The sequence below is a fragment of the Drosophila eugracilis genome, unplaced genomic scaffold (genome assembly GCF_018153835.1).
Source record: "Drosophila eugracilis isolate 14026-0451.02 unplaced genomic scaffold, ASM1815383v1 contig_2088, whole genome shotgun sequence".
NCBI lineage: Eukaryota > Metazoa > Arthropoda > Insecta > Diptera > Drosophilidae > Drosophila > Drosophila eugracilis.
In genome coordinates, this window is record NW_024572964.1 from 1759489 (window position 1) to 1772367 (window position 12879).

General features: G+C 47.4%; 1 protein-coding gene across 2 annotated transcripts in view; it reads left to right on the forward strand.

Moving 5' to 3' along the window:
• Window positions 1-12858, forward strand: part of LOC108113584 — a 59935-nt gene extending 47077 nt beyond the window's left edge. For both annotated transcript variants that reach the window (XM_041817940.1, XM_041817941.1), the window contains 2 exons: window positions 9549-10061; window positions 10143-12858. In XM_041817940.1, the coding sequence (XP_041673874.1) occupies window positions 9549-10061; window positions 10143-12199 (2570 nt within the window). In that variant the 3' untranslated portion in view covers window positions 12200-12858. The remainder of the gene's footprint in view (window positions 1-9548; window positions 10062-10142) is intronic.
• The last annotated feature ends 21 nt before the right edge of the window (window positions 12859-12879 follow it).

Here is a 12879-nt window from a genome sequence, read left to right on the forward strand (position 1 = left end):
TGGCATTACGATTATTACTCCTTGTGGTACTCCCCTATCATAATTATCACATAAAACTTAACAGTTTAGAAAGCATTTTCTCTCAGTGTCTGCCTAAACTTGGGGCGCGGTCGCTGCTCATTGGAGCGCTTCGAGTATTTTGCGCCAACAAAACAATTTACGCCGCAGCCTCTTTGCTCTCGAAGCTCCTGGATCTGCTGGATCGCTGAATCGGAAGCGGCATTTTGGTGACTGGCTCTGGGAGTCGGCGAAACGGAATTACCATTGCCATCCATGGCCACTGGAATCTTACATATGAGATTTTTTAATTCAATCCCAACCCTAAACAAAATAATCCGATCCGCCGACCATTTCGCGCTTTGTTCAACATTTTATGCAACGCCGCGAAATGCGGAAAAGACATAGATTCGCGCGTGTTTCGCAGTTAACATTATTACTTTAATTACCCGACAAGCATGCGAGAGGTGGCCGGGGGCCAGTGTTTAATTCGTTGCGTATTAAATATTCATTTCATTAGCATTTGCCAGCGATCGATTGCATTTACATACGTAACTTGGACAATGGCTCACCTAGTTTACGGGGCGTATGCGTAACATGTAGTTAAGGAGATCATGTTTCGGTTGCTATGAAAGGCTTTCTTTCTTATCATTTATATTTTATTATATTTGTAACTTTGAAGTTACAAATGTAAACAAACTAAATATCTCTGCCCCCATTTTTATGACGGCAGTTCACTTTCAAGCCTTGCACTTTCCATTCAATAAACTTGTTGCTAAAACAAATCTCGAGATTAGATCAATTAAATTTATATTATCCACCCAGCGAGTTGGCAAGCTGCTCAGCGAGGACTGTAAAATTATTACCATTTTACGACTCTTGGCAATTAATTGGAATTTTCGCGCTCATTGCCCTGCCTGAGTAACTATAACTAGCATATATGTATGCCATCCAGATGCCTTCGCCCCGTTATATGGATTTAATATCGCGCACAGAATGTGCACTCGTAAAAAGCCCAAGCACACTTACGCAACAGAATGAAAATCCAGCAATGGGCAGTTTTCCGCCCACCAAGCATATGGCTAATGAAACGTGGCCGAAAGTTTGTCCGTCGGGCAGATAAACTGCAGTAATAAGTAAACTCCGAAATGCGTTGTGGAAAACGTGCGCCATGAATTCTATAACTTTATGGCAATGGCCCACTCTAATTGTCCAGGAACAGGGTCGCTCCAGTAGATTCGGGGGGGAAGATGCTCTCGTGATGCTTCTGCCACCTTCACCTCTTTACCTCTTTATGGCAGAGTAGGGTATTCGTAGTACATCGCTTGAGCAGGCTTTTTGATTTAAAAAAATCGAATTTAGTTTTACTCGTCTGTTTGAAAGTTTGTTTAGAAAGAGGGGATAACAGGTAATAGATCTATAAATAAGTTAAAATGTTTTTATAAAGCGAATGAGTTGAATTAATAAAGTGAAAGATTCCATTATAAAGGGTATTGCAGTATTCTGTCCCAAACCGAATGCTCCCTACTTGATATCATACTCCTTCATGCTCTCCGAAATGTTTGGCCGGGTGTAGTAATAATTTTGATCAACTTTTATAAGCGGCGTCATCAACCTGTGTGTCAGGGGGGCGGTGTGAATGGGTAGATGTGTGTATGCAAGGGGCTTCTAACAGCTGCAGGAGCTAAGTCCCGACTTTTGTTGCTGCTGCCTTGGTTGTTATGCCTAGCCATAAACTGCATGCGAAATTACCAAAAAGCTCGCACATACACACACCCACCCACAGCCAACGCCACACCCACAGTTTGTTGGATTTAAGGGCAAAAAGTTGCTCATTTACAGCAATCTGGTTGCGAAGGATAACGAGAGGCGGTTGGGGGACTGGGTCCTGGAGGATGCTGCTAATAAAATGAGAGTCGAGGCGCTAACAAGCCGCAGCGGACCGGAGCGGAGAACGGAGGCCAGAGTTCCGGAAAACCCGAAAGGCAGTGAAACTAACCCAACCAAGCCGAGTCGTAAATCCTGCCTCTGCCGCTCTGCCTTCCCCAAAAAAATACGACCCTCCCCCTTCCCACGAGTCCTGAACTATCCCAACCCGTATCCGGGCTAAGCAAACTCGTAAATTTGAGGAAATTACAACATGAAAGTCCTGGCCAGCAATGCGCGACTCTAAATTAAATAAAAATACACTGGGAGGGGCATCAAAATGGATGCACGGCGGGAAATTGCAAAGCAGATATTTCCATTTAGTTTTTACAAAAGAAAAGTTATTAAAACTTAAAAATAACATTCAATTAATTATATATTAATTGGTGTAAACTAAAACCACACACCCCCTCTTAAAGCACAAAAACAACTCTTAAATACAACTCAAATTTTGCCCAGTGTAGCAGGGTGCTGAAAGGGGGAGGCCTAGAACAAGGGCGCTGGTCAAAACTTTCCGCACCTGTTGGCCAAACTCGGACGACGGTCGGGGGGCATTCGAAAAACCTGGCGTTAATTAAAGCTGCAACATAAGCTCTCGCAGGACACAGAGCACTGATCCTAGTGGATTGCCGGATTTGTGGATTGAGTGGGTGGCTGGTAGTTGGTGGCCACTCGGGAGTGGGCGGCGTTGGGCGCGCAATGGAGGGCGCTCAGATTTGTGGCAGCGGCAAAAGTTTCGCCATCCGCTCGAGATTTATGTCAAACTAAAGCACTTGATGGCAGAATAGTTGGCATTTAATGGCTGCATTATTGGAGTTTGTTTGGAAAGTGCCGTAACTAATGGGTCACGGCTCTATGGCTCTTTGCGCCGGAGTGGGCGTCAATCTGTGGGCGTAACTCTGGGTTAATGCGAACAAATTGCCATTTATCTGCGGCCAACTTTCTAAGCCACTGTCTCACAGGTGGAAACTCAACTAATGGCCATGGACAGGCTTCGAGTGGGGAATTAGTATAACTCAATTTGTGCTGTCTTGCCGGGGGAAACATTTCGAATGGTTCTTCCGGAAAAAGTTGCACCTTTGTTGGTTACACTAAATGCCAATTTCTGGGTGAGAAATTTAGTATATTGTCAAGCGATTACCCATAGTGTAAGGTACACTTTCCCGCTTGGGTGAAATGAAGATAGTTTTCATGAAGAATATTTCATAAGTGAATTAAATTCTTGAGCTAGACTCAGCAGACACTGATTTGAAGCTATCAAAAGCGCAGATATTAACAATGTATTATTACGTTCTATGCCGAACTCAAATGCCGCTAATCTGGAGCCATCCTTGTTGAGTACTCGTTGGCCGGCATTCGTTCCGTTCGCTCTGGCCGGGAGTCAAATTTGGCGCACATCAAGCGTCTGGCCATCAGGGCCACCTGTGCATGTCCAAAAAGGCAGGCTGCACAGGCCCACCCAGTCGAGGATCGAGAATGGAGGAGCTGCCAGAAATGGCCTCGGGGCAGAAGAGTGGATAGGTGGATATAAAGGAGCAGCGGCAGCAGCTATGCTGAGCAATAAATTTCGATTACATAATTTGTAAATTGTTATAACCCGGCGAAATTACCATGAAATCTTTCGCAAAGCATTAAAAAATCTGCCACTTCTGGGCAGGAGCTGCAGAACCTTTCTGGATGCTTCGGTGGGTTCATAAAGTTTTATGGTGTTTGACTGCGGAGCATCTAACAAACAATGAGGCAGTCCTCGGCTTTGGGTTTCTGATTTCTGATTTGCCTGCGGATTTGGATATGGGCCTTTTTCCAGCCTTGCCAGGGATGCCAGCCTTGCACTTCCTGCTTGGGTGGGCGCGGCCCAGGTTACGCATCAGCGGGCGCAATTTCATAGATGATTTCTGTAATGCCGCGATTAGTTTTTATGCTCCGACCATTTGGATTTAAGCCTCTGGAGGAGCTACGCCCGCTGCTTCTGCTTCTCCTGCTGCTCCCGCTGTCCCGCCTAATTAATGGCAAATTGAAAGAGAATCGTTTATCTGGCACTTGTTATCGGGCCGAGTATGGGTCCGAGATTCGGCTCCCCGGAGTCTATGCTAGCCATGGCCCATAAATCAACAGCCAATTACAATAAAAATTTATCATGCACAATAAAAGCGGGGGGAGAGTGGGAAAAAATGACGCAGAAATAATTTACATGGCGCATTTTTCACATTTTTCAGCAAAGGAATTTATAACAATGTCCCCAAAGGGACCTACATTCTCCTCCGCCTCCTGGCCAAGATGGAAATTTTAATAAAGCACGCGGCATTTCAAAGGAAGACAAAGGACCCGGCCTCCTAGCTCCGCCTAGCGCCTCGTTCGGTTTCAGCGATTGCAATTGAGGGATTTACCCACTGGATGACACTTGAAGACATATTTCCCGGAGAGGCCAAAGTGCACTTGCTCCAGCTGCTCCATGAGCTCTCCATTTGCCCCTCAACTTGTGCACAGGTTCATCAGCAAGCCAGATCTCGGCCAGCAAATCAAAGTGCGTGCCGCGTGCTTCCCTTTCCGGCCTCGTTGGGTTAGGTCCGGACTCCGGATTTCGACTCCGGATTCGTTTCGGGTTTCACTTTCGGGTTCAAAGTTCTAGCTGGCAGAGAGAGAGAGAGTGCTCTGCCCTCTTCCTGTATTTCAATTTACATTCCGCCCGCAGGACTTATTGCTTTTTTCGCTTTGATCTTCCCCTTTTTTTTGGCCAACAGCCGCCACCCCCAATTTCCACCACCTCGACGAACTCATGGCTTTTTATGGCCACGTCCTTTGACGCTTATCGTCAGGCTTGGCGCTGGAACTGGCACCAGGGCCCTGCCTCAAAGGGGAACACATTTGTCTTCTCCAAACTCGATTTCAGTTTCGAAGGGCAGCAATAGTAGAGAAAAGATTCAGCACTTTGCGAAGAACATGTAAATTGCTTATCACTTTTAAAGCTGAGAAACCCATTTAATGTTCTATAAATTGATATTAGTATTACAACTAATTCTTAGTATTATTATTGATATATTTATATTTCAAAGATTGGTTTCCTATTTCTCTCACTGTACCCAAACAACCTCTTGGCCATATGCATGGAAACTGCTTTAAGTTGGTCATAAATACGCACTTACCAGGAATTGTTCGAGTGTCCTTGGACATGCGGGTCTTGGCAGGACAACAAGGCCATCTTAGCAGGACCTTCTCTTATTTGAATTTGTGTTTTGGCCAAAAAACAAGGGTGAGATAAGAGTACGTCAAACAGACAAGAAAAATGTCATGGCTTTGCTTTTGAAAAAGAGAAAATCTTTAAGCAAGTTCTAGGACAATAAACCAAACTTAAGACAGTTTAATTTTGTTCTTATACATAACCCATTAAGTTGAAATTTCTGTAAAGACCAATAATAATTTATAAATCAAACTTAATCATTCGAAATCAGCCTACCAAGACGCCTTCTCCTAGCCAGTCTTAGATTCGTTTCACCTGCAATAGCACACTTTCATTTCCGCACCTCCTCACCAAAGTTCGTGTTCAACAGCCCGTCGGCCACAACATTTAAATTTATTAAGGCCATAAAATGATATTTTTGCGGCCTCCGCCAGCGTTGCTACAAATGGGCTCATAAATATTTAAAACCGCTTAAAACACGCACGAGAGCCGAAAACCCAAAGCTAACAAACGTTTAATTTTATTGCCCTGGCCAGCAACCGCATCCCCCAATCCAGCCCAGCCCACTCTCCCCCACTCCCTTCGATCCCTTCGTGCTCGCATAAAGGGCTGCTCCTTGGCGCAGCCAAGTCGATAAAAGATTTTAATTCCCCTTTGATCGCGTTTGGGGATCACACCTATTCAAATCTTGGCCATGTCTTGGCCACCCAAAAGCCAAGAGCCCATTAAAAGGCCGTAAAACTGGACTTAAGTAGTATCGCCCTGCAGCCACATGATCCCAGCTAATTGAAAAGGTAAAAACTGAAATTTGTGTAAATTATTTTCTGCATAAATTATCTACTTGATGGCTGTGCAGTGGCAGGTATGTTGGCACCTGGTCGGTCACCTCCTATCATCAAGGATTTCTCATAGCCCGGGCTTAGCTGTGCTATTGAGAAGCCCAGCTTGTCTATAAACATAGCTGAGCAAGGCAATAAAATTATCCGAAGACAAAGTTTGAGTTGTATATTGTTCTTTAACAATGTTTCGAAATGAAAATGTACCAAAGATAACCATTAAATTGAACTACGATTGACTCTTGAGAAACTTCCTTAATTAATTAGAATTCTATTTTTAAATCGCAATCTAACTTAGCGAGATTCCCGACGAGCTAGCAACACTGACTGCCACCAATTGACAATCTGACAATCAAGCGAGTTTATGCTGGATTTTATAGTCTCCGTGGAGCAGTTGGACATTCGGTGCGGGCCAGGTCGGTGGACATTTTGATGACTCTGGCCAAGGGATTCGACGTGGCCTGGGGCCCTGGGATAGTCGTTAAAGTTTTGACGATCCCTCCGGAAGCGTTTTAATTTGTTTTGGCACCTCGACTAAAAGCTAAAAGCTGGAAGCGGATCGAAGCTTGATTTTAATTAAATCTCAACGAAATCAGAGTTTTATTTATATGTCTGCCTGGCGTTTTGTTAACCCATTAGCGGCGACAACATCTCTGCCGGACAGTAAGTATATTGCAGTGGTCGTTTTACAGTTGTCTGGCCAGCAGCAAAAAGCACTGGATCTGGCGGGGATTGGGGGTCAGACCGTAGACCGGAGGCCGGGGAGAGAGTGGTCCGTCTGAGGCGCTGCCATGTTTAGTGGCAATTAAAATGTTTTTATCTTATTAGTGCGTCTTATCTGCGGCTGCCATTTAAAGATATATGCGAGGGACGTGCGCGAAACGCCGACCACAACAGTTATCGATTGTGCAGCATCTATGGGGCATCCCAAGATGGGGGCCAGAGAAGGTACAGGTCCAGAGATTAAGCTTGATTGAAAAATTTCTAGAGTTCTTCTACTCTCTTAAAGCGATTAACCTGACCCGCTTCTGCTTCCTTGTTGAATTCCCACAGTCTAAACATTTTGTAGGTTGATAGCAAAATTTCTCTATAGATTTCATTTCAATCTGAAATGTTTAAGTTTCTAACTTCTAACCTTTCGTTGAGTTCTGGACAGGAGCAGTAATTGACCATGTCGCCTCCTGGGCCTGCCAGCTAATCACATGCAACACCAATCAATTCCAAGCGCCTTTTAAGCCAGCAGGCCAGACACAAATCAATCGGTCGACTTGCACGCTTCGACATTTCTCGATTGAATTATTATCACCAGAGTCCGGCTACCAGTATCCAGAGACTGGAGTCTGGAGACTGGAGACCTGGGCTCGAGCTGCATCCAGAGACTGACAGCTGTGCGGTGGCTTTGACTGGTCCCGGGAAGGTGGAAGGTGGTAGGTGGAACCCGGTCCGTTGACCACGACCACAATGCCCCAGTGGCCATGTTCATGTTGGGCTCTTGCTCGAGTGGAGCGGGCGACCATATTTGCAGCAGGCGGGCCAACAAGTTGCAAAACAAATTTGTCAGAGTGTTTCCCATTTTTGGGCAGGCGTTGCAACTTTGGCCATGTGATTTGTGCAATGCGTTGCTGATGTCGATGTTGCAGCAGTTGTTGGTGTTGCCTTTGCTGTTGCTGTCGCTGATGCTGATGCCGATGCTGATTCAGTTGCAGTTGCACATGCAATTGCTCTTGTTGCTGGGGACGTTGGTTCCGGCGCAATGTTGTCATTAGCTAATTTGGCAGCCGTCTGCGTTTAATTAGAGGGCCGCCGCGGAGCTCCGACCCGGAGCAACACTTTCGATTTTAGTCCCCTTGCGCTGCCCCGTGATCGGCCACGCCCTCAATTCGGCCCTGCACCGCCCCACTCCGATCAAAAAACACAACAAGAAAATATTGCAAAGTAAAGTTTTTAAAAATCCTACAAAAGAGGTCTTTTCAGGACAGAAAGTAATTAATATATTTAATCTATTACTAAAACAATATGCAAAAAGGGTTTACTTAATCTTCATTTTTAAATAATCTGTTTAAAAAGGGCAGTGAAATGTGAATTTTAGGTTTTCATTTATTTTTCTGAGTGTGCCAGGTGGAGATCACGTCTCACGTAGGGGCCATTAAAGGCCACAGCATCACGATCGAGTTGAAGCTGAAGTCGGAGCAGGAGTTGGAGCTGGGTCTTTGAGCTGGAGCTAGGAGTCGGAGCTGAGTGAATGACTTTGAGTCGGCCTGTCGTCACACCCCCATGTAATCCTCGCACGATCTCTGCGCTTGAACCTTTTTGATTAGGGCCGGGGCAACGGATCGGCAAACTGACTGACAGAGCCGTCCACTCCCCCAGATCTCCCGAATCCCCCACTCCGAATCGCCACGCAAAGGTCGTTAAAGTCGCATCGCTGCTGTTGCCGCTGGGCCCGCAGATTTTGGCGGGTCTTGGATCTTGGCTCTTGGCTCAGGGCTCAGGGCCTTGTCCTTTCTGCGCTTCATCAGGGCTTAGTTATGATCTGGATTACCCTTTCAGAATGAGTACTCGGTTTACATGCTGTGAAAAGTTCGTCAAAGATGACTTACTACTACTTTTCTGATTCTGACGTTTTACTTAATATTTCCTTAAACGATTATTTCCACAAACAAAGAAGACATAAACAAGATTGTTACATCAATTAAAAAATATTTAACATGCACTTCTGTCCTAATCTGACTTTCCATCCATAAATATATTGCATTCCATTTGACCATTTTTCAATTTGCCACAATTTGTCAGCATGTAAGTGCAATTTCTCCGGCCATAATTTCAGGTTCGGAAGAGTGTACCGGAGTCTCCATGAGTTGCAAGCTAACTTTGTTTTCTCTTTTCATTGAACGTTGTGCAAATGTGCTAATCCGAAAGAGGCAGACGCGACCAGGAGGCTGCTCAATCCAATATTTGGTATTTTTGAAATACCGTCACGTTTCGACATTTTACTACTCACTTGTGGCACGTTGTTGCCATTGAGCATATCAGTTCGGAATTTTATTGGCCACGCTTCTTGCCTGCGTAGCTCCACTCCTCTCTCCGTCGACCCCATCTCCATCTCCATCCTCACCTTCGCCATTGCCTTTGCCATCGCCATTTGGACTTCGGCTCACTGATCTTGGCCTTGATAGCCGCATATGAAGGCGGCCACAGACCATTCCCCACTCCTCCGATCAGTAATCTTTCCATTCCGTCCTCCGTCCTCCATTCTCCACTCTCCCGGCTCCTGACATTTATATTGGCAAATATTTTAAATATTCCCTGCTCCCCATGTGGGAGTCGTCTTCCTCCTGGCCGAGGCTTCAGGTGTCGTTATCGCGTCTCAATGGTCTTTATGACCACTCGGTGGAGTGGGTAAAACGGGGAGACCACGTCATTGTTTCTGAATCGGAAGACTCTTAACTATAATTGGAATTTTTATTGTCAGGTGGAGTCTGAGCGGGATTGAGGGCGGATCAATCTTTTTAGTAGAGGAGAATTCTATAATTTAAAACTTAAAGCCAGAAAATGAAAACTTTTACCAGGATCACAGATTTTTCAAAGTATCATTGGTTTCTCATCCGCAGCTGCCACATCTTTACCCACCTACCGGCAGAACAGCGGTGATGCCGCTAACCCCACTACCCCACCTGTGGATGGACTGCCTTTGGGCTTCGAGGAAGCTGGCACTATAGAGCTACAGGCTCAGGAGAACGACTACGTGTTAGAGGAGTCCGCCCTAAGAGTTTCGCTCTCCCCGCCGCCCAATTACTGCCCCCATCCTTTGACCCCACCGCCCAGTTACACGGAGAGACCTAGAACTGTCCAGGAACAGGAATATCATCAAGCAGTTTCAGTGCATCCAGCCACACCAGCACGTGTAGTAGTGTTTCGACCAGCAGGAGGAAGTGCAGGAGCCAGCGAACTAGCAGCTCGTCAGCAGGCAAGACGGAGACGGCGACTCCGCGAACTTCAGCAACAGCAGCTGCAATTTGCCTCCAGCACAGATAGCTCTAGTAGCTCCGCATCCAGTTGCTCCGAGTTAGAAAGCGGTGGCAGTGCCACTAGACGGCAGCGTCGACGCAGGCGTGGACTTAGAGGTAAGGAACTGAGCCTGCAAGACCCTTGACTAAGAGCTCTTTCAAAAATCAAACCTAACGGCAACAATCTCCCTTTTGCAGATGCTTACTGTCCAGATCTGCTAAACGCCTGCTCCCTGATACTCCAACAGCCCGGCAGCAGCGACAGTTCAGTTGGTAACTTCACAGCCACTCCTCCGCCCCCGTCGAGAGAACCTAATCCACGTAATCATCAGGAGGAGAGCTTCGAGTACACCTCGGACTATGTGGAGATCGACGAGCTGCTGCCACTAGTCGCCGGCGGGCGAGCGAAGAGCACACCGCAGCTGGCGATGGGTCAAAACCTGAGCCTGCGACGGCCGCGCATCTCATTGACCTGGGTGCTCCGAGAGCAGCAGCAGACACAGACGGCTCCACAATCACAAACGCCCCCATCACCCCAAAAGGAGGTGCCTAAGGAGTCAGACTCCCAGGTGGATCGCAAGGAGATCGAGGTCTTCCCGACCAGAACAGAACCGGTGCCCACCCAGCTGGATGTCACCAAGAAGCGGTATCGGGTCAAGCAACTGCCAAGTGGCGGTGAGCCTCTCAATGGCTATGCCACCACGCCTACCGCCCACCAAGCTCCGGCAAATGGTCACCTGGCCAACCAGAAGTTCTTCAGCAACCAGAATCTGTTGGATGTGTCACGGAGTGGCCCAAATGGAGCCCCGGTGGCCGCCGCCTCGACCAAAGAGCTGCTCTTCGTGTGCACACCTCAGAGAGCGCCACGAAGTGATAATCATAGCGAAGCCCTGCTCCTGGCCAGAAAGCGGAACGAGATCCGCAAGAAGTTGGCTTCCCGCCTGCAGCAGGCAAGGTCCAGTGGCTCGCAGGCGGGGGAGGCCAGGGGATCGGTCACAGGAGCAGAGTCACTGAAGTGCACCTCCTACTCGGAGCCCAGTTTGGTGGCAGCCTCCGAGGGTGGCGGAGTGGGAGGATCCGGCGGAGGAGCTGCTGCCCCCCAGCAGCAGAGGCGCCACAGGCATCGCAAACGGAGGGATCGTAATAATCGTGTCCAGAGATTCGGCTACGAGATCCACAACGTAGACGAGTTCCTCTCCCGCTGCTCACTGGCCACTCCCGGCAATATACCTGTGGTTCTAGCCACGGCCAGCACCCTATATCAAACCAGGCCAGGTGGCTACCAACTGGAGATTCCACTGCCTCTGGGCATGGTGGTGAACGCGGTATTCAAGAACCAGAATTGGCTGTATGTGCAAACACCTCACGCGGAGGAGGGCTATGTGGGCTATGCTTGCTGTCTTCCCCTAGGGATTCTGCCCCAGCAGGCGAGGGCTGGGTCCAGGAACACTCCCTGCTGGGAATCCAATGCGGATGTCTTCCCCAGGCCTTGTGGCAATATGACGGATTCGGAGAAGGAGATACGCCTGCGGGGTGGCACCCGATCCGATGGCGCTCGCACTCCACGCAGCTCTAAGGCTCCTGAAGATGCCCTCAAGATCAGCACCACCACCATCAACAACAACAACAACCACAGCAACAACAATAACCAAACGAAGTGCGGGAGCACAACCAGCTCCTTGTACGGAGAACAGCAGGTGGACAAGCTGTATCTAAGAGCGGCATCCAAGCCGCGCCTGGTGGAGAAAGCCTACGCCCAGTTACGCTCCACCCGCCAGGTGGCTGCTTCTGGTTCCGCTTCTGCGAAGAGTGGAGCCTCCCAGGATGAGTACGTGACCCTGCAGCAGAAGTCTGTAAAAAAGCAGCCAAGTACCCAGAACCACCTCCATCACTCACAGCCAGCGGCGAGGCGGCTTTCCAACGTGTCCTACATTACCAACGGCCACAATGGCCAGCATCTGCATCCAAAGTTGGTACCACTGCCACCCTACGAACACAAGCCGGCCAAGAACCAGGCGGAGGCGGACGTGACCCTCAAGGCGTTACGTCGTCAGCAGGAGGTGGGCCAGCGGCAAACTCTAGTCGCCATTAACACGGACTACATCACGGAGAGCATTGCGGTGCACAAGGGCGAGATCGTGACGCTGTGCGAGTGCCGCGAGTCCAAGGACCAGCGCCAGTGGTTCTACGTTCGGACACGGGACGGTCGCGAGGGCTTTATTCCGGCTGAAGTGGCCGGCCATGGCTACCTGTAGACTTTTGTCACCTACGATGGGTTCTTTGGGTCTCTGGATAGGATTCAAAAAGCTGAAAGTAATCTATAGACAATGCTAAAGAGTTTTTAGGAACCTCTCTTATATCATCTTAGTTGCTAAAATCCCCCTTCTATATGGTCAAATTTATACTTCAATCTCTTACAACCTATAACCGAATTTATCAAATTTGTAAGGATTAATATTCCAATATATCTTTTATGAGTATTATATCTTAGATGATAAATTATTGAATCCAACTACCACAAATTGTCCATAGTTTGCCTTCTGACTTTTGTGATCCTGACCCAAACTACCCAACAACCCACCCCGAAACCAAGTCAAGCTCTACCTTTAACTCAATTAACATTATATCCATCTTAAGCATTTATAGGCCACACATTCCATTCGCGATCCTTAGTACGCTTCTAGTTGTAAACTGTATTCGTATTGGTGTCTGTAATTGAATACTTGTATCTGTGTATGTGTGTGAGTGTGAATCCTGTAAAGGATCTTGTATTTATCTAGCCTAGCATTACGAGTAGTCTATGTAATAGAAAACTTGCTTAACGGAAATCAAAGAGTAAAGCGCGGACGTAAACTATTTATAAAATTACTGTACTTGATGCTTCTACTAATTAAAATAAACAGACATTTAAATAAATAAATGGAATTTCCTTTGT